This window comes from Leuciscus leuciscus, assembly GCF_965113295.1.
Source record: "Leuciscus leuciscus genome assembly, chromosome: 17".
NCBI classification, from domain to species: domain Eukaryota; kingdom Metazoa; phylum Chordata; class Actinopteri; order Cypriniformes; family Leuciscidae; genus Leuciscus; species Leuciscus leuciscus.
In genome coordinates this window covers 13096782-13119431 of record NC_138741.1, presented here as the reverse complement: position 1 = coordinate 13119431, position 22650 = coordinate 13096782, and the positions used below count along the sequence as shown (strand labels likewise).

The 22650-nt window shown below is 36.8% G+C and overlaps 2 protein-coding genes and 1 long non-coding RNA gene across 4 annotated transcripts in view; 1 reads left to right on the top strand and 2 right to left on the bottom strand.

Annotated features, from left to right (window-relative positions):
- The first annotated feature begins 278 nt into the window (after positions 1-278).
- Positions 279-16330, top strand: itpka (inositol-trisphosphate 3-kinase A). The gene is made up of 7 exons (XM_082142916.1): positions 279-1010; positions 6734-6833; positions 7576-7789; positions 9961-10165; positions 12575-12673; positions 13692-13763; positions 15186-16330. Exons 1-7 carry the CDS (start codon positions 570-572, stop codon positions 15387-15389), a joined length of 1335 nt encoding a protein of 444 aa, XP_081999042.1. The 5' UTR covers positions 279-569; the 3' UTR covers positions 15390-16330.
- Positions 14116-15179, bottom strand: LOC309479072. The gene is made up of 2 exons (XR_014199152.1): positions 14644-15179; positions 14116-14550 (listed from the first exon to the last, which is right to left on the bottom strand). It is a non-coding gene; the product is annotated as an uncharacterized lncRNA (long non-coding RNA).
- ltk (leukocyte receptor tyrosine kinase) overlaps positions 15634-22650 on the bottom strand; it is a 54944-nt gene continuing 47927 nt past the window's right edge. For both annotated transcript variants that reach the window (XM_082142909.1, XM_082142910.1), the window contains one exon: positions 15634-22440. In XM_082142909.1, the coding sequence (XP_081999035.1) occupies positions 21472-22440 (969 nt within the window). In that variant the 3' untranslated portion in view covers positions 15634-21471. The remainder of the gene's footprint in view (positions 22441-22650) is intronic.

Below are 22650 nucleotides of genomic sequence, written 5' to 3'. Positions count from 1 at the left end.
ATAATAGGCTATTAATCTTTAAAGACTTTAAAGTATTTATCTGTTTTGACATTTGCATACCTTACATTTTTTATTATAATTTAACATAAATCTGAGAAATAATCAAAATCATTTGTATTGGGGAAAACAATGCTTTATAATATTGTTAGATATCTGAACATAGTTGCATGTGATAGATTTGACTGATACATTACAATAAACAGTAGTATGGAATGCTACAATGAATGAGGAAATGAGCTATAAACCAAAAGCCGAACAAATTAAAAGTCAGGAAGAGCGCTGAAACGTCTCAAATGCGGAAGATGTGTGTTCACAGAGCTCGAGCGCTGTTAACAGGGTCTCCGTGGCTGTGAATGCACGTTCACACACTCCCACAAAGCCAAACAAAGTTATCCGGATGGAGATCGTTTGTTACATAACTTACTGGAAATAAAGTAGCTTATCTGGACTGAACCGACTGAAAATTTACCGCGGCGATACGCAAGATTTATTTTTTGAGGCCCCCATTCACTAGCAGCGTGTGGCCCCTCGGACAGAGGGGGGTTAACCTGAACCCTCCTGTCACCTTGATGCCCAAGCAGAGGCGGAGGTCGCTGAGAGAGGCGGTGTTCTCCCGTTCGTCTCCTGTTTGCGACGGATCAGGGAGAGGAGGAGGAGGAGGACGCGCACGAAACTTTTCATCCACAGAGATTTGTGATGATCAAACACAGATGGCGGAACAGTACAGTGGGCAAGCAGGGTTTCTCTGCGACGGTAAGCCGGGGAGAGGGTGCCTGGTGCCGCAGGTGACCATCACGTCTGATGGGGACTCACGGGAGATCACCGAGGAGGATCTGGAGGAGGAGGTGAACGGACGGTTGCGCCGCAAACTCTCCAACTCCTCTATCTCTTCCAACGGATCCTCAACGGCGTTCGACGAATCGGAGGATGACATCCTCAGCGACAACGAGACCAAAAGCAAAGGCATCGTGACTCTGGAACATTTGGGGGACTCGTTAGACTCAGGAGAGGTAGGTTATAGCCCTAGTGATTTACGTGCGGAGGCACTAACAAAAATAAAGTTTCTTTATTGGCATCTAGCCTATGGTTCCATAAAGAACCTTTAACACACATGGAAACTTTCCATTGCACAAGAGGTTCTTTGTAGTGGAAAAAAGGTTTTTATTAAGATTTTTTTTTTTTTTTTTTTTAAGAACTGATCACTGAAATGTTCTTCAGGAGTGTAGAGTGTAGCAATGTTATTTGACAGTAGGTTTAATAGTTGTCACACTTTTTACTCTTGTGAATATTTATCAGAATAATGTATTTTTTAATAGAAATGGAGTTTTTGCCACAGTAAGCTACATTTCCACTATTATTGCCCAGGGGGGAAATACAGTTCTTTAGACAGATGCTGTTGATCTTTTGTGACAGCCTTATGTTATCAGATTACAAGGGGCAAGCTTTCACACTCAAATCTGATAAATAAAGAACACAAGATAATGAATGCAACAAACCAATAACAAAAATGTAAGCATTGTCTTGGCAAACTATTATTGTAATTATATATATATATATATATATATATATATATATATATATATATATATATATATATATATATATATATATATACAGTATACACACACACACACATATATATATGGTAATTATATGTATTTTTAATTTAAAAATATTTTTTCAAACTAAAACTAGGACTTTGAGCTAACTGAAATAGGAGTTTGAAACCCACAAAACCGCTTCTAGGGCAACACACATTTGTGGTGATTGTTGGTGATTATTATATAAGATAAATAGAAATAACCTTAAGTTTTTATTGTGATTCATTTGTTATATGGTAAATATAGACTTTTAGAAAGACTCGGGGTGAATACAATTTTGGACTTTATTTTTATACATCTCTTCTCAAACTAAATAAAAGAAGACTACTCAAAGAATGTCATGAGAACATGAGACTATTAGTAATGAGGAACTGTTGTGTTGTTAAGTAATGAAATCCTTTTTTATCTGTTCTTGAGTTGCCAATGAGGGATTCGATACCTGTTATCTTCATCTAACTGGCATTAGAATACTTTTGATTGAAATCTGCATATTTCCACCATTAACACAATGCGTGTTCGATCTTTAGCTGTAGAGCTCATGCTGGTTCATCATTGTGGTATGTTTGTGTGGGTGTCTGTTTGTCTGTACTTGCTTCTGATTGTGAAATCATGTCTGTTCAGCATGTTCAAAAGTACTGTATATGTGACACAACGCATGACATTCGCGGCTATGTGGATCTGTATCAGGTGGCTCTTGAATGTTCTTTCTGATGAAATATTTGCAAAAATATAATAGAAAAATCCATCATCCATCCACAGCAGACTGATATGTTTCTCCCTCATTGTTTACGAAGTAGGCTGTTCAGCGTTTTAATTGGAATTGTTTAGTTTTTGTTTGCATTGAGCGCCGTCAATGTAGATTGAGTTGAGCAAATATCACAGGTGTGCAGCTTTAATAACCTGGCAGCACTTCGAGCGTTAAAATGACAAGCTCAACAGGCTTAACCGCTCTGTGCCAAGGCCCTTTTTTTCATATGCCTACTCACATGTTGTTAATTTCTGTAACAGTGGGTGAATTCAAAGTGATGACCTTTGCAAATTGTTAAGAAAATATTCCTGTTACTGGATGGGACAAGCAATGTAGATGATTTCTAAATACTAATTTGAAAATAATAATAATAATTTGTTACATTTATATAGTGCTTTTCTCGGCACTTACAGCGCTTTACATGGAAGGGGGAATCTCCTCAACCACCACCATTGTGCAGCATCCAACTGGATGATGAAAAAAGTACATAAATTAGCCCATATTATTTCTGTTACTCGGCTAACAACTACACTGAAAAAAACAATAAGTAAAATGTACTTGATTTTCTTTGGCAAGTTTTTGCACGCATATTTTTAAAGTAAATTTCACATGGAATTAAGTAAACTCTACTTAACTAAGTTAAGTGAAAGTAACAAAGAAAATAAGTAATTTTAACTTGGCTACTATAAAAAAGTTTCCTTTGCAATACATTTCACTCAAACAATATAACATTGAATTAAACCACACTTTTATGCTTTACTTAGAAACATCTAAGTAATTAATACAAGAGATATGGTGTAATACACCATATCTACTTATCAGAAATTACGCAACATGTAAACGCAGAGACCTCAGTACTTAGTAGACAATACACAATGACGCCGGTAACATTTGATGGATCGTTTTTGTGTTTGAATGTGTCATTTTGAGTAGAAAATGAACTCCAAATGTCACAAAATGGCAAGTTACTAATCCTAACAACAAAAGCAAAGATAAAACAGTGTAAATACAGTTCATTAATTATAACAATTTATAACGTTGATATTTACACTTTAATTTCTACATGCTTGAATTGAGTACTAACATAGAATGTACTTAGTTTTTTTTTATTCTTGCCTGAACTAACTTTTTCATGTAGAAATTACATTGTTTTTTTCTGTAGTATTTACTACACCACAAAATAATTTTTATCAGTGCCAACCAAAGATTATGGCTTCAATTCCCAAAAGAACATCCTAATAAAAAGGACTTTGAACTGGTTTCAGATAGAAGCATCTCCCAAAATATGAGAGAATCACAAATAAAAATGTACAAATAATACATTTAACTTAGATAAATAAATCTAAGCGATCATCTCCTAACGTTTTGTTTCTCACTTCTGCCATGTCTGGGATTATTTTGAATGGATGTGTTATGTATTGTGGTCCTCAGGTTCATTTAATACCATAGAAGGCCTTCGCTGCCATTGCACGTTAAACACTTTGCCTCTATCTGGACATCATGTCTGCATAGTATCTACTCTTTCCTTTTCAGAAAGTTAGACATCTTGCACTGAATGAACTGACTGAATGTTGATGCTCAAGCTCAATGACACATGCAGAGCCACTGTAAAAAGCCTATGTTTGCACAGACCTGTTCCTGACTCTAATATTCTGAGAAGGAAAGCACATGCAGTGTCACAAAGTGGCAAACGCTTCATTTTTATCAGCCTGTATCAAAACAAACTCATTGCCGCTTGACATTTAGGCAGAAGCCACAATGTCACAAACAAGTTTCCATCCGCAGTCTGATATAGAGCAACTTTAGGTCAGTTTTATAAACTCTTGAATACTCACAATGGAAATTAGATATTTTCTGCAGTAACTATATGTAATTTCTGTAGTTAAGAAGCACATTTTAACAGTGGAAGAACAGTTGTGAAAATTGTCTATATGTCTAACTAGCAAACAAAAGATATTAAAGATACACTCAGATTTTAGTGTAATATTTTCACTTTGATTTGTATATAATTTCAAGACAGTCATAAATGCCTTATTAATATCAAATTGTCAGTTGCTTGTAAAAGGAAAATAGAGTGTTGACTGTTTTATGTTATTCAGTATGTCAAATGTTTACTAAAGGTAAAGCTTTTTATGTTTTTGTAAAAACATGTCACACTTTTATACATCATGATTGGTAGTTGTTTGAGAGTTGGCACCATAATGTTTGAATTGTCTGCATGACGGTCCCGTTCAATATTTAGTTATGGTGTGTTACAAATGTGTGTATGCACAGTTCCACAAAGTGCAGGTCATTGCCTTTGGTTTATGGCTTTTCTCTGTATTTATACAGGGCCGTACGCAGACTTTAAATATGATGTACTGTCTGGATCTTGTCCAACCTTCAAAAGCAGTTTTATGTACTACGTCCAATTAAAAGGCTCAATAATTGCTGCATTGTAAAGAAGGTTTTCAGATCAGCTCTTGTGCCTGAGGGACAATTTAACATGTTGGCAAACTTGAATCATCTGCTTCTGCTTCCACGGCAGAGGTAGAAAGTAAGAAACGTTTTTCTTTCCTTGTCAAGTGGAAGAACAAACACTTCACTTCACTACACCCTTACTATTTCAACACCTGCAGTAAATAATCGCCTAAGGAATTTTTTATTTTTTTTATTTTTATTTTTTACAGTTTGGGGGAAAAATGTCTGTGTATTTGTGACAAAATAAAATAAATTATGAAAGGGCATTACTGCCATACAAATGTTAGACACAGTAACTAGACCAACACACAAAGTGCACCTGTAACCCACATTATTTTATTTTTAAATATATTTACAAAGGGACACAAAAATACTGAGAAAATGACAGTGATTGGTGATTATCTCAGGAAGGTACAGTACCTGATAATTCATGCTGATATATATATATTAGAAATAGTAACGTGTTATGAAATTAAAATTCACCCTATGGGTTTTCTAAACATTTATTTATTTATCAATAGTAACATAAATCAATCTTCCAGTGAAGAAAAAACTCTTATTTCCACTATTTTCATACCTCCACCATTACACTATGACTTAAAATCAATGAAATGAAAATTGACCCCACTTTGCTCTGCTGGAATAACATGCAATGGAGAATTCACAATAAGACCAGCAACATTATTTAAAGGAACACTCCACCGTTTTTTGAAATAGGGCTTATTCACCTTCTTTCCTACATTTAGATAGGTGGGCAAATGCATTTTTTGTCTCAGTGCATGCATTGTTTTAGTTTGACAGGGTTGGCGCTAGCTTAGCTTAGCATAATGAATGGAATCCTTTGTTGCCAGCTAGCATGTCCTGAGTAAAAGTGATATAAAAAATTAAAAAACCCCACCTAATTACTTCTTGTGGCCTGCGTATTCACAACAAGTACAAATAGCGATGCAGATTAACACTAGGCGATTTCCTATGCAGATTTTGACTTGGGACTATATTAGGGGGAAGCACAGGCTACTTGGGCGCACAGATATCACGCCCAAGTAGCAGTGCTTTGCCTGTGCTTCCCCCTAATATAGTCCTTAATATATAAGTCAATATCTGCCTAGGAAATCGCCTAGTGTTAATCTGCATCGCTATTTGTACTTGTTGTGAATACGCAGGCCACAAGAAGTAATTAGGTAGGGTTTTTTTTTTTTATATCACTTTTACTCAGGACATGCTAGCTGGCAACAAAGGATTCCATTCATTATGCTAAGCTAAGCTCACGCCGACCCTGTCAAACTAAAACAATGCATGCACTGAGACAAAAATGCATTTGCCCACCTATCTAAATGTGGGAAAGAAGGTGAATAAGCCCTATTTCAAAAAACGGTGGAGTGTTCCTTTAAGGAAGGACACGGATAAAATTGGATCAAATGGATAAAACGATCTCCCATCCTACATTTTTCCTCACTAAATATCCTGGTTCACTCAGAAGTATGTCGCATTATAGAAGTAATATGCATTGTGAACGCATTTCACGTTGACATTTGCATTGCACTGTCTTAGCTACCTTTGCCTTTGCTTCATTTAATGTTACTCCTCAAATGAACAGAAATGGTTTACGGGATGCTCATTTGAAATGGGCAGCAAAACAAATGTCTATGTTATGGGCTGCAGTGCTGGATTACTGAGCTTCACAGCTCCAAATGAGACCATGTGTGTGTGAGTCAGTCTTACACACTTAAGGAACATTGTGCAGTGTTTAAAAAAACACTGTCAGTTGGTTTCAGTCACTGGTCACTCTTCTTTTTTGGAATCCAATCTCAGATTTATTGTTGGGTGGCCAAGGGTTGAGCTTTATATAAATTCAGCAGAGGGTTTGAAATATTTAATGCACTTCTATCATAGTCATGGATGATTATGTTTTAATGTGTTCCAGCAAAGCAATGCCTGGTGGAAGCTGAAGACTATTGTCCATTGCCCTTTGGTGGCCACACAACGAAGACGCCTGTCCTGGGTTCAGTTAGCAGGCCATAAAGGTATGCCCAAAAAATGCTGCACATTTTTGTCTGATGTAAATTCATGTTTCAGTTCCAGATCTACACAGTTTGCTCAGTTTCCGGGTTAAATGCATATGGAACAGCATTGTACCTTACTACCTTATGCTTGGGACTATCAATTTACTAACAGTAATTTAATTATTTATTACTTTTTACTTACATGTTATCAAAACCAAGTCAGATTTGAATATGCTTTTTAGTATATTATTGTAATTATCTGACTTCATGTGTAAAAAGCATATTTTGTGTAGCTTTGCTTTTTGTAGCATTTAACTTCTTTCTTATTTATTTCTGGACAATAAGATATTCTCATAGTCAAATTTATTTGCAGACAGATTGTCTTTGTGAAAACACCACTGATTTTAGCTCATGTTTTCTGGCTGTTTTTTTGTAAACAGGGCTTTTATGGGGAAGTACAGTCATTTGATACCATATTTAGGGAAGTGGTTATGAGCAGTGTGATGACGCTTGACTCTCATGTCAAAGAATACACATTTTACGTATAATCTTACTTTCATTTACACACCTTAAGCTGCAGATATCAAAATAAAATAAACACATGCGACATTAACATTTTTTAACGCTATGAATGTGTGCACACTCATCATGTAACGAAAGCACATATTCTGAATAAGATCTGGTAGACTGGCTGAGCGGCTCAGTGTTGATTATATGTGCTCCAGTGACTCCAGTCTTCCTTTGTGTTTGTTTTTCTGCCCAGGCAGCTTTAAAGCAGGGGATGAGGGCTCCATACTGAAGAAGTTCTCAGAGAATGAGAAGCTGTGTTTTGAGAGGCTGAAAGAGGATGCTTTACATTCCTTCGTGCCCAGCTATTATGGAGTGGTTGAGAGAGACGGAGAGCTCTTTCTCAAAATGAAAGACCTGTTGGCCAACTTTGATTTGCCGAACGTCATGGACTGCAAGATGGGAGTGAGGTACAGTGATTAGATAACAGATGCTGTTTTTTTTTTGTTTTAGTTTTTTTACACACTCAGATAATTATTGTAAAATTGTTAAAAAAAGAAGCCAAATTAAAGGGTTAGTTCACCCAAATATGAAAATTCTGTCATTAATTACTCACCCTCATGTCATTCCAAATCCGTAAGACCTTCGGTCATCTTTGTAACGTAAATTAAGAGATTTTTGATGAAATCTGAGAGCTTTCTGACCCCCACTTAGACTGCAACGTAATCACCACTTTCAATGCCCAGAAAGGTAGTAAAGACATCGTTAAAATAGTCCATGTGACTACAGTGGTTCAACCTTAATTTTATGAAGCGACGAGAATAATTGTGCGCAAATACAAAACAAAAATAACAACTTTATTCAACAATTTCTTCTCTTCCGTGTCAGTCTCTGTCAGTTAATATATATATATATATGAAGAGCTCTTTTCCAAAACGCGATAAACGCCATTTAAAAAAAAAAATTTGTTTGTCGTGTCATTTTGCTGTGTACTGAACCTATTCACTGGTCCATCAACGTTTCATGCCAAATCGCTATCTTTCCTTGTTTAAAATGTACTGCAAGATGCAGTTTCTTTCCAAACCGCGATAAGCGCCGAACCTATTTTTAGCCTAAACGTGATATATCCTCTGGACTAATCAGAATTCTCTCTCTCTCTCTCTCGCTCTCTCACCCTCAAATCACTTGCGCGTATCGCGGCAGACGCTCAATTCGCCTCATTCGCGCGTCCGCACCGCGCTAAACGTCTCATTCGCGCCGCAGGACCTCCAGATGCGCGTAAGCGCGTCTTTACATTGACGTAACATGAAAATCACTTGCGCCAGACGCTCTATTCGCGTTTGGTGTGAACGCCACTCACTCACATACACAAGGTCATGTCGTGATTTGTTCTATGCAAAGTGGACTATGGTTCGACTTTTTACGGGTTCGACACTTTACTGAATGCCGATGTATTTTTATTTTATTTTATTTTTAAGACAAACCATAATTTTGGGGAAAAAGTTGATGGATTTATAGCGTTTTGGAAAAAAATGGATGGATTTATATAAAAAAAAAAAAAAAAACTTTGAATTTATCATCAACAATTTTGTTGTTTGATTTAATAATCATTGTTCAACATGTTCAGACTGAGCCAAAAAAACATTTTAAAAGGATAAATTGAATATTCACAAAATGTGTGGGTCTAGGTAAAAAAAAAATATTTTCCTGAAAACTATTTAAATGGATTTATAGCGTTTTGGAAAAGAGCTCCTCATTTATATATATATATATATATATATATATATATTTTTTTTTTTTTTTGCTGTGATGGCAAAGCTACATTTTCTGCAGCCATTACTCCAGTCTTCATTGTTACATAATCCTTCAGAAATAATTTTGTCATGCTGATTTGGTGCTCATGAAACATTTTGTATTATCAATGTTGTCTAATTTTTTTCTAATGTTTTTTTTTTTGATAAACAGAAAGAATCTTTTGAATCATTTGAAATAGAAAGAGTAGTGCAAATATTTTAATTTATACTATTAATTATATTGCTATATAATGTTATGTTATAATTCAATATTAAATAACATACAATATTACAAATATAACACAGCAAATATTACTTACTTTGCTAATGTTTAATTCTCTCCTTTTCATAGTCATGCTAACATATTGTGCATGATGAGTTTACTCTGTCTGCTAAAACACCTGTTCTGGTTGTTGGCCTGCATCCTGTCAGGGCAATGGGTGGGGCTCATGAAGAGAGAGGCCCTCTCACCACGCACAATAATAACCACTTCCTGTGCACATGCAGTCAAAACTTACATGCATGCTTAGCAAGGCAGACAGGGCGTCCCTGAGGGCTTCCTTCTCACATGCATTTCACGCACAGTTTTTACACACTGAGAGACATTTTGTGCAAGGAGTCCCTTGGTGACTTCCTCTTCTCACACAGGAAGTCAAGTAAAGTTCAAGCTTGCAATAAAAACAAAATGCACATGCACAAAATAAAATAAAATAAATAAAATAAAATAAAAAATGCTCATGACTGAATCAACATTTCAGCCATGATTAATAGACATTTCCATCAGGTTCCACCATTTCCAGTACATTTTCAGGCAGTTAAATATCCAATTCTAACTTTCTTTCTTTCAGGACATATCTAGAGGAGGAGCTGGTGCGGGCAAGGGTGAAGCCAAAGCTGCGTGAGGACCTGTATAATAAGATGATGGAGGTGGACAGTGAGGCTCCAACAGCGGAGGAGAAGCAGCAGCAGGCAGTAACCAAACCACGCTACATGCAGTGGAGAGAAAGTCTCAGCTCTACTAACACTCTGGGCTTCCGCATTGAGGGTATCAAGGTAGTCAAAGTGCCTTCAAATCACAGCAAATTTGAGTTCAGAATTTGAGTTCAGTTGAAAACCAAGACATTGAAACTTGTGTCAGGCTAGATTGTTATTTTAAAGGGATAGTTCACTTTGAAATTAATTTTTGGTATGTTTTAGCTTACCTCAAGGGCATCCAAGATGTAGGTGTCTTTTTTTCCGCAGTAGTTTCAATTTTTCTATTTTTAGGTCAAACCGTTCTTGTCTGTCAGTCATATAATGCAGGTCGATGGTCACTGTCTCAAAACACAAGCACAGAGTCCAAATTAAAACAATTCCCCGTCGTCCAAATTAAACAATTCCCCATCGTAAGTACACATTGATGGCCTAAGACACGAAACGAGCGGTTTGTGTGAGAAAACGAACAGTATTTATATCGTTTTTACCTCTTATACGCAGCCATGTCGAAGTGATCTGATCTGACGTGTACGCAGACTGGTGCATAGATATATACACTAGATGTCGCCTTAAAGACATTCGTTCCAATGAACTGCCGTAGACAAGGCGACATCTAGTGTGTATATCTATGCACCAGTCTGCGCACACGTCAGATAAGATCACTCGGACATGGCTGTGTATAAGTGGTAAAAACGATATAAATACTGTTCGTTTTCTCACACAAACCGCTCGTTTCGTGTCTTAGGCCATCAATGTGTACTTACGATGGGGAATTGTTTAATTTGGACGACGGGGAATTGTTTTAATTTGGACTCTGTGCATGCTCTTTGAGATAATGACCATAGACCTGCATTATATGACTGACAGACAAGAACGGTTTGACCTAAAAATATCAAAATTGAAACTACTGCGGAAAAAAAGACACCTACATATTGGATGCCCTTGAGGTAAGCTAAAACATACCAAAAATTAATTTCAAAGTGAACTATCCCTTTAAATAAATTCATAAAAAAATAAATAAATTACTGTAGCCTATATTTGTAACGGATCCACTGAAGTTGGAGTTCTGAACCCAATTTCAGTTTATTCCAAAAGTGTACAAAAATAAAACGATGACTTAAAAAAATGAACATAACTTAAACATGAACTTCACTTGGTATGGTGTGGCGTGGACGTGAAACTCAGGACAGCAGGTTACAGCATAACACTTGAAGAAGCACCTGGAAAATCACATGACATGGAAAACATAACGACATGAAATATAAAGCAAAAAAACATGAAAACAAGAGCCCAACCAAACACCAGCCTTACATATTTCATGTCTCTAGACACCCAAACCACAAGAACATTTAAAAAAAAAAATTATTCCCAGAGGATGGTGGAGCGGAGGCGTACAAGGGGGAGGGAAGGCGGGCCAGGACCATGAAGTGGTCTGTTACGAGGCATAATTCATGGCTTGATTTATGGCTTAAGTCCTGCAACAATGAAATACCATGACTGTAGAGCATGGGCAGGCCTGGATCGTGGAGCAGAAACAGGAGGCCATGGTGGATCAGAAACATGAACATCATTCATGACTATGACATAGCCGGCATGTACTGACTCCTCGGATGTGACACAGTTTGCATGGACGACCTCATTGAATGTGACATGAATCATGGACAGTTCATCAATAGCCTCCGTTGACATGATTAAAGCAAATATGGTTCATGAATGGTCTCTGTGACCGTGATTTGAGACAGACATGGTTCCTGAATGGTCTCTCTGGTTGTAATTTGGGGCAAGGAAAGTTCATGGACTTGGTCAATGGTTGTGACTCGATCCATAAACCTTTTATGGATGTCTCCTTGACTGTGACATGGTTCTCGGAAGGTTCAGTATGGTCTATGACAGCTGCTGCATTCTCTGTAGGTGTTGTAGTCCCCACCTCGAGAGGATCTATAGCTGTAGCTGCCCCTTCTGAAGAGGTGTATGTGGCCCACACACAGAATAGCAGTGGCTATCACTAGAAGTAGTGTCAACCATGACGTGACTTGACTCTGCCGTGGAAGCCATTTCATGAAGAGGCTCTGAATTGGCATTCATGACATGACTTGACTCTAACATGACGGTCTTGACATAAGACTCTGGTTTGGTGGTCATGATCATGAGGTGATTTTGACGTGGAAGACATAACGTAACATGGCTTTGGCATGATGGAAACTTCGGTACTAAGGGGATGTCTCATCCGCAATCCCCACGGTAAACGAGGATCTGCTTAGTAACAAAGCATGAGCAATGAATTGGATCAGAGAAAAATAAATCTTTCCACCTGGTAACTTGGAACATGCGGGCCCTTTCAAACCTGCACCGAAAATGTCTTTAAGCGCCACCTCACTGAAATCCATCAAATTTCAGATATTGTCCTCAATCTGCTGATTTGTAAAAACTCTTTATCTGACTTTGTTGTTTTTACATTCAATACAATACATTATTTTCTTATTTCAGAGAGGAGAAACCTGCAAAACAGACTTTAAAAAGACCCGGTCAAAGGAAGACGTCATTCAGGTCTTTAAGGATTTCGTCGAGGGCAATAAAAACATAATTGTGCGTGAGTTCTTGAGTACTGGATCAACCTGTTCTGACATAATGCACACACACCTACATTTCCGTGGAACAATGCTCTTAGTACTTTGTATCCAGGATATACATGTCTGATGTAAAAAGGCCAGTTATTGTTTACTCTCAGTGATGCTCCAACAAGACAGTTCAAACAGAATCATAAAAAGCTCATCTGTTCAGTTTGGGCTCTACATGTCACGTCAAAAGAAGGGTAAGGTGCATTAAAGGGATAGTTCACCCAAAGATTTGCTCACCCTCAGGCCATCCAAGATGTAGGTGAATTTTACAGTAAAGAAGATTTTTAGCTGAACTCGTGGTCCTTGATGATTTGTATTGGTCATTATGTGACAGGACGCTTTCGCTTCAGACTGTGATGAATGCACTCAGGACGCTGTGGATTACAGGTAATAATGTTCAGTTTCTTGCACAGACCGATCGTTTCGCTTAATAAGACCTCACTGTATCATCAGGAGCCACAGGTATTAATTTTATTTTGCCTGTATTTGTTTTTTTGACTCTCAAAGTGACAGTCGTCACAGACTTGCATTATATGATTTCAGCTAACCACAGTTTCAGCTAAAAATCTTCTTTACTGTTCAACAAAAAAAAAAAAAAAAAAAAAAATCACCTACATTTTGAATGGCCTGAGGGTGAGTAAATTAACAGCAAATTTTAATTTGGGTTAACTGTCCTTTTAAAGGAACAAGGGAAGTTGGTGATAATGTCATTTAAATGTATTAAGTGTTTTACACTAGAACTAGAACTGTGTTAGAACTAGCAGATATAGCTGGAAGGTTTAAAACAATTATGTTTAAATAATATTTTATAATAGCACAGGAAGATATTATGTCTCAACAGAAAACAAATTAACTGCACTTACAAGGTGTCCTTGTGTAATTGGAGCCTCTCTCCAGTGAATACTGAAAAAAAAAAATCACTTCTAGGATAATTCCAGTTGAATTATTGATTATTGATGTGCTCTTCTCCTTCACTTTCTTAATAGAACTCCTATATTACAAGGCTTGAAGATATTAAACAGGCACTGAAAGCCTCCGAGTTCTTCAAGAAACATGAGGTAAAATACAATTTTTTTTTTGTTCTGTAATGTTGAGGTTTACCTAATTTTTTTTAAGTTGTGCGATGTAAATATTTACTGATTAATGTAAAAAAAAAAAAAAAATTGTTATTTTTAATAGTTTATTTAAGCACTATATGTACACTTCCGACTAATATCTAATTCATTCATTAACATGAGATTTTTGGAGAAATTTTCTAATTAATATTTAACTATAAATGTCCAAGAATATATATGATTATTTTATTTATTATGCACCATATTTTTATTTAACGTTGTACTATATTGTACTGCAATATTGTATACACTACAAAAGTTTGGGGTTAGTAAGATGGCTACCACAAAAAAAAAAATCAAATAAATCTAGCTTTATTTTTATCAGTATAAGAGACTTCTTTCAAAAATGTTAAAAAAAAAATCTTACTGACCCCAAACTTTTAAATGGTAGTGTAAATCTCTTTTTTACATATGATTTGGCCCTCCTCAACAATTACTCAAACAATTACAAAATAATTACTAAAATGTACATGCATCCTCATAATGCGATTAGAATGAGATTTTGGCAATATTTTGATTAAAACTTTACCTTGTGTAAATGCAATACTTCAATCAAACTAATGCGATTAAGCTCATAATCATAGTTAGTAGCCATACTTGTATTAAACTTTCCTGTAGCTCAAACAGTAGAGCGTTGGCATTTGCAACACCAAGGTCATGGGTTTGATTCCCAGGGAAAGCAAGAATTGATAAGAATGTAAATGTGCACCTTGAAATGCAATGTAAGTTGCTTTGGATAAAAGCGTCTGCCAAATGCATCAATGTAAATGTAAACTTTGTGGCGTATGACGAGTTTAACTGCGATAAACAGGCATGCAAACACTTTAATTGCATTATTACAAAGTGCACGTGTGCTCGGACGTACACGGATGACGTGTGTCGTTCTCAACACTCTGACATTTTTCTGACGTTTTTCCCCCCACTCCAAATCGCTGAATTCTGTCAACACAACTGCGCAACCTCTGCTCCTTATCTTAATCCACAAACGCTAGCAGCGTATGTAACCCCAGTTATTACGATGTTCATCACGACACCGAACAATATCCAATACGTCCATAGAAATGTGTTTTGCGTTTGACATAAATGGATTAAAACAGTGGCCAGTAACACACCTACTGTATGTGAGTTCATCATTTGTTCTGTGCTTTGAGGTATGTGAAGAATGGCAGTAAAAATAACCACACTTATAACCAATAATCAGAATAATGAAAATTTCTTGTAAACGGGAGTGAAGAGTTTTGCTTGTGTCATGTAAACATCTTACTATGATCAAGTCCTTACTTTGATTATTGTAAAAAAAAAAATTAAAAAAAAATCGATTTATTGGTGCACATGTAAATATAGTCAATGTTGGATGTCTTTCAGGTCATTGGCAGTTCGCTTCTCTTCATTCATGATCACAAAGAGAGAGCTGAGGTCTGGCTCATTGATTTTGGTAAAACCACCCCTCTCCCAGAGGAACAGAACCTGGATCACTACAGACCCTGGGAGGAAGGCAACCGAGAAGACGGATACTTATGGGGCCTTGACAACCTGCAGCAAACCCTTTCCTTATTAGCCAGGGAATGACCTTCTTACTGGGAACTTTTCACTTACTGTCCGAGTGACAGCTACGGCATGCTGATAGACACTTATAAACCTTCTGCAGTGCATTATGGGGAGACTACCAGTGAGCAAGTCCATTACTTTACAGTATTAAGCTGTAAAAAGCATTTCGCCATGATCATGGTTTAAAAAACCCAATTGTTTGTTGTCATTGCGCATCACACAATTACTCTTCCCCAATGTAAAAAAAAAAAAAAAAAAAAAAGAGTTCAAAACAAATAACATTTTAATTACAAATGTAGTTTGTAAAAAAAGAAAGAAGAAAAAAAAATCACATGAACAGATACAATATATATTTGTCTACAAAACTAACTTCGAACACTTAAGCATAAACCTTTCAATCATACGGGACAAATTCAGTACATTTTTTGCTGGTAGTTTGCATGCTGGAATCTATCAAAATCAATCATTTCTTCACACATCATATAAGGTTAGCTGTTAGCAACATTGTTCCATGTCTAGGCCCAACAAACACTAGTCAAACAATTGACGTTGCACAACTGACTGTTTTCTTAAAGTACCATCAAGCTAACATGTACAGTAGAACAGATTAGTGGAACGCAATAGTTTACAGATACGTGGAACGCATACAGTGATACAATGTGAATAATGCACAACACTAGTGCATTTATAGTACAATATGATGATATTAATCGCTTTGACTTCAGTGATCAATCAAGGGTGGTGTAATAGATTATTTGGATGATTGCATGGATATATAGTATTGGTTTTATGTATAAGGACCTGGGTTGTGATTTTCTATACCTGCACACCACTGAAAGTGTTTCATTATCAGACAAACTTAACGTTGTGACACTATTTTTTTTTAGGGGGGCAGGTGAGTTTCATTACAGTGTTCCCTGTGCAGTATGTTTATGACAAATAAAACATCTGCTCAAAAATCATTCTGTATTTCCGAAATTCATTTAAGTATGGTCCTTCATATCAGGATTATAGACAAAAACAATTTATTTAAAGTTTGCTATTATGCAGCAACATCCATATTTGAAAATAAAATAAAATAATAATACAGGTAGTACATGTACGTTAAAATTCACTTCATATGATGGTACATTTCTAATCTGGCTAGTTAGAAATGAGCCACTGCAAAGACAAATGCAGAAGATTGGCAGTGATAACCTCAACATAATCCAACAAAAATAATAATAATAATAAAAATACACCAATAAAACTGAGATTAAATATTACAGCTACATAATATAAGGGTTAGTTTAGTGTGAAATGAATATTAATTCAAGAATACAGCACTCATTTTCCTGTCTAATGTATAACTTTTTCTACCCTTCTATCCCATTATAATCCTACTAAAGAATAAGAACTTTAAGATCCTTAAATTGCAGTCAAATTATGAAACTTTTAAATGGTTAAATAAGACAAAAATAAATGTAAGATTGTGCTAATACACTTTAGTCTCATCTCTTTGCATAAGGATCCTCTCAGCAGTCCCTGACAAAAAAAAATAAAAAAAGGTACACACAAACAAATAAATCTTTTCACATTAAAACATTAATCACCTACAAACTACAATATTTAATAAAACATTTGAGAATAATTAGGAATAAGACCTAAGAATAATCCCAAAAATCAAACTTCTCATGCATCACATTATGCACACTGAGGTGTTATGTGGTTTGTGATTGTGTTTGTTGTCATTTGTCTGCATGTATACAAAGTCACAGTTAACTCAGGCTAGCTTAACATCTAGTATAAGGACATTTGGAAATAAAAAGCACTTCTATTACTTATTATTTTTGAGGGAAAAGTACTAAGAAAATAGATTGCAAAAGTGGTTGTCTTTTAACAGCTTCCTTGAGTGCATTGACATGGAAATCAATACAATCACCACAGCAATCGCCCCCGCGTCACATGCCTCATTTACTTCTAACACATTCAGGTGCAACACCTTTGTAAAAATCTCAGTTATCTCAGTGTTTCACACACAAAACACACCCTCAATAAAAAGGCAACATACTGTTTGCAAACGTGTTGGTTTTTCAAAACTAACAGCAGACACAAAAAAAATCTAGTCTAAATAATGGTCCATAATGCTACTTTCCAGTCAAAAAACCCTGTAAAGTCCACCTGATCTGAGATTAAAGATAAAGGTCTGTCAGCATTTCTTTATTACTAATGCAACACATGGTCACATTTTTAAAGTATACCTCTGAGTTACTGGTGATAGTCCTTAAAAAGTTTTAATGGGACAGCTCACCCCAAAAGATTACAATTATTATTCACCTTCATGTCATTCCAAATGCGTATGACTGACTTACGAACACCAAAAAAGATGCCCTTATTTAATTGACCCTTTTAACATTTCAGAGGCTCTCAGAAGCAAACTTCGCCATAGTTGGGTACATTTCAAAAGTGGCGAGGCAATATGATTTTTGCATTCTCATTTGCTTCAATAACAAAATAATTTTAGTCAATAGAGAGAAAGATGACAAATTTACCGTATTAGTACAGTAGTATGTCCAAATAGTATTCGAAAAACAGTAGGCGAAAAGTCTGAAGTGATATACTGAAGTGCGCATACACTATAAAAAATTATATGATCAATAAGTTATGATAACATATGTTTTTACATTGCTTTAACTCATCAAAATAAGTTAAGCAATTTTCTATTTTTTTTAAGTTCTACAAGTTTCAACTAATTTTTAAGTCAGTTTAATGTAATTTAAGTTGAAATTACTTAAACATCCAAATTGATTGTACTTAATTTAAGACAGCAACTTTTTTCCCAATTTATAACACTTTACTATCACATGAGACCAGAGGGTTTGTGAATAGAAGTGAAGCGACGCAACTAACGCTGGTAGGTCACATGACAGTAACAACATGGCGGATGTAGTATGTCATAATTTCATTCATACCACCCATATTCATACTACTATATATAGAGCAATTTTTTTTAGCAGTCGCAAAGTAAATTCAAATTCAAACATAGTACCTATTCAGACAGGCCACGATTCCAGACGCAGCCTGAGATATCTTAAGATATCCTGAAATATTGAAGAGAAAAAAGTCATACAAGTTTAGAACAACTAGAAGGTGAGTAAATAATGACAGAATTTTCATTTTTGGGTGAACTATACCTTTAAGACAAAGCTCTTTTTTTGTTTATTTTAAAGTTTTAAAATCATTCAAACAATTTATTTTAACGAACCAATTTAATTTTACTAGACTGTGTGACTGATCGTTATGTGGCATAAAGTATTCTGTTTGTGTGAGGTCTGAACATGCTTTGGTTCTTCCTATATTACACAACTAAAACCAGCTAAAAATGTGAATTCATCTAGGACATCTAAACCTCCATATATATGCATTGCTAATTATGACTAATCAGTTAATTTCACGTGAACATCATGTGTTTTCACAGTTTTGACAGAAGATGAGAATCCAGTGTAAAAGGGCTGCTATTAGCCAAGTGGAAGTTTCCATAGAAACCATCAGCCATTTGTAGGAGAGCCACCTCTTAATGACAAATTGGTTACGACTCCTCATGTCCTTAGTGTTTTTGGCACCACGCTACAATAATGTAGTCTTGCGCACAAACATTTATCTACTGGCAGTAACTAAAGGCTGGAATACACTACACAAATTTCGCTTTTTAGCATCGGTTTACTGTCTGGACAAGTCAACGCTAGTAGCCAAAATCCAGAGCCAGTCTGCAGATTTGAGATGACATATTTCACAGAAAAATCTGTGTATAATGTGTATAATGGATACTGACTATATTTAGCTTCAGACTATTGCTGCGTCCCAATTCGGATACTATCCGTCCTAAATACAATTCAAAATTAGAATTAGTGTGTCCCAAATCGTAGTATGTTGAAATAAGTATTCCAAAGATACCTGGATGAATTTCCAGATCTGTGCACACTCAGATCAGGCTAATATTGACCACAAACCATAGAGTGCAACTGTGTGGTTCCAGAAGTAAAAACTCCATTCATTTTCCCCATAGGGAAATTGATTTTAAATGACAACTTATAAGCCTTTAAAGACAGCCTTACTGTGAGCTACAGTAAGAAGTTGTAAATCGATAGCATTTGCTTCTGTTGAAGCCGTCAGCCACCATTATTTTAACTTGGTTTTAAAATAATCGTGTTTAATAGCGGAATTTGTGGTGAAAACTACATTACCCATAATGCTGTACAGAAAATTCGGTTACACTATTTTACGTGAACTTACAGTTTGCTTAGAATGTAGTTACCCAAGAAAGTACTGGTAATATAATGTAACTGGGTTAAGGTTAGGTTTAGGAGAAGGTTCAGGGTTAGTACCTAGTTGTAACCTAGTTATTGTAATTTGCGATAATAAGAACATGGTATGTGGAACAGGACTGTAAAATAAAAGCGCTACAGAAAATCCCACCAATCAGAGAATCAAAACAAGCAAAAAAACGCCAAAAGATCTATTTAGATTTCCCTATACTCAAAATATTTAAATATTTTGATATATATGCATATTTTCTATAAACTTTATATATATATAATGAGGCTGTGGTTCTTTCCCTTACTAAAGCCGTTAAGTACACAGTCTTGTACCTTTGCATTTTTGCCCGATTTTCAATTACGTTTTTGCTTCAAATCAAAGTTTGTAATGTTATGATTCACCTCGTAGCTGGTAGACTTGGTTCATGGCTTATAACACTTTCCAAAGACTTTTTTGAAATCCCTATGGGAGAAATAAATGGTAAAAATACTTCCGGAACCAACGCCGCTGAAAGAGCGGGCGAGCGCTGTTTTATTAAATTCATTATTTATTGAATTATTTCATTTTGAGTAAATTGGTTACAAACATGGCAGATGTGCAAGACCTACGGTTAAGGGGCTTGAGTGATTAATAATCAGTATCTAACCTGACAACAAAAATATATATTCAGTGTTATCCACATTATATTTAATCTGCAGCAACAGTGTAACATTTTATAAAGATATGTTTGGTCATTAATTTTTAAACGCATCATGCAAACACATAAGGAGAGTTCTCCTCATGAAATACCCATGACTGCAGATCAATAGGATCGGTAGGACATTAAATTGAATGTGGAGGATTTTACCTGTGACAAGGTGATTGACAGGGCAGGGTTTAAACTGTGACAGGATGCACGTACCTAAGCGACAGAGCGGTTCGTTAAAGACACAACGAATTGTAGCTGCCATGCCATGTTGCAATTACAGTAATTTCGAGATGACAACACATGATGTTCTACTTGAAGCTGTTCATGTCCTCGGACTGGGAATAATGTGTTTGTTTTAATGCAATCAATGCCTAAATGAATCTGCAGAGGTCATGTGGTACAAGCAGAAGCTCTCAGAAAATTCCCAGCATACAAGTTGTAATTACCAGCTCTACAAGGACATGAATGCTCTTTACAATTTGATATCTCAATTACGGTAATTACGACATGGTGTGAACACATCTTATGTCCCAAAGCTAGCTTACTATTCTGCTACACACTCAAATGCATGTACTTTTTCTTTCAGTGGTAAATACAGTAAATACTTTAGTTTATGTAGGTGAATTGGGTTGCAGCATTTAATTCTATCCAGTTTGAGGATATCAAACACGTTTTATATTTTGAGCTCATTGTTTTTAGGACATTGTGGTCATGCGTTTCCTAGCAAGCAGGAGCATGTTTCTGTATGAGTTCGTTGTGTTCGGAATGACTTGAAAGTCTGGTCCTCAAGGTGCGGCCACATAGTTGGCGAAATCCACTCATTACGACAGGAATCCAAGCAACGGCGAATTTTGCGTTCGGCTGAAAGATTTCCCCACGCAGATTTGACAACATATTCAAGCTGATCACACAGATTTGCTGCTTAGACCAAAAGAAAAATGCTTGGTTTGAAAGAGACTTCTATACGAGCGGTGATTCATACATCGCTTACACTGTGTATTCCAGTGCAGTGTATTCCAGCCTTAACCTGCCTCTAGCTAATCCACTACCATTATCACATTAAAATGCAAAAAAGAAAAGAAAAAAAAGGTGTTTTCTCAGTTGAATTGTTCTTCAGTGCTAAACCGCGGTGACACTGAGGTCTTCAGACAAGGAAAAGCCAGAATCCCTGTCTCTCGTTGGCTTTTCAGACTGGGAATAACTCCTTACATCCTCGTGTCCGTAGCTAGCATGGCGCTTCACCTGAGGTTTGTGGGTAGGGGTCGTGGCCAGGCCAGGGGCAGCAAGTGAAGACGTTGCTCCAGAGCTGGTGCTGGGTTCCACAGATTTGGGCACAACTACAGGCAAACTCTCAGTCTCGTAGCTCTGCTCATCATACGCATAGTTTACATTGCCACATGGGAAGCTCTGGAGTTTCGCCAAGTCCATAACAGCAGTGAGCGAGCCACCCGTAGCCCCTGTTGGACCCTTCCGAGAGGGAGGCCCTGTGGGACTGGATGTGGTCTGGGAGGATACGGCAGATGGAGGTGGAGACGTTGAGACATTTGCGTTAACCACTACTCCGGGGTCCGTGCGCTCTGAGGTAGAGGACGGGGCAGACGTGGATGTGGGGTTGCAAGACAGAGGCATGGACTGGGTATGGCACAGGGCCGTCTTCCCTCTTCCAAAGCTCTCCAGGACCCAAGAACCGTAGGTGGGGTTCCAAAGGTTTTTAGTCTTGTTCTTTAGCTTCTGGCTGCCTGACGACGAACTGCTCCTGGAGCATGGCTGGTGATCTGGGACTTGAAGCCACTGTCCTGGACAGACTCCAGAAGCAGGAACAGGCTCAGCCCAACACGGCTCCAATGTTTCTCGGTACGTGCCCACCTCCTGTGCAAAATGGAGCGGTCTTTGTAGCTGCAAACAGGGTTTGAGAGCCTGTGGGGCTGCACCGGTGATGCCCGGTCGAGGGGAAGCATCCTGACACATAGAGTGGGCCACTAGAAGAGGGGTCATACTGCCTGATCCTTCAGGATGGATCACAGTGCCGCCTTCTTCGACAGCAGGACCGTACTCCACTGGAAGAGGGGTGTTAATGACATCAGGGTCCTGACGAATCAAAGGATGTGTGCCAGAAAAGTCAAAAAGGGTCAACACTATTAATTTTATTAAGTCAGGGGTTTTCATTTATTAATATAATAGTCATGGTTATTTTTTTTCTCTCGACATCTCAAGTTTCTAAGATTAAGAAATACAATTACAAATCTGCATGTAGTTTTGTGGAAAAAAAAATATTTCTACTGTAAGTGTTTTATTACA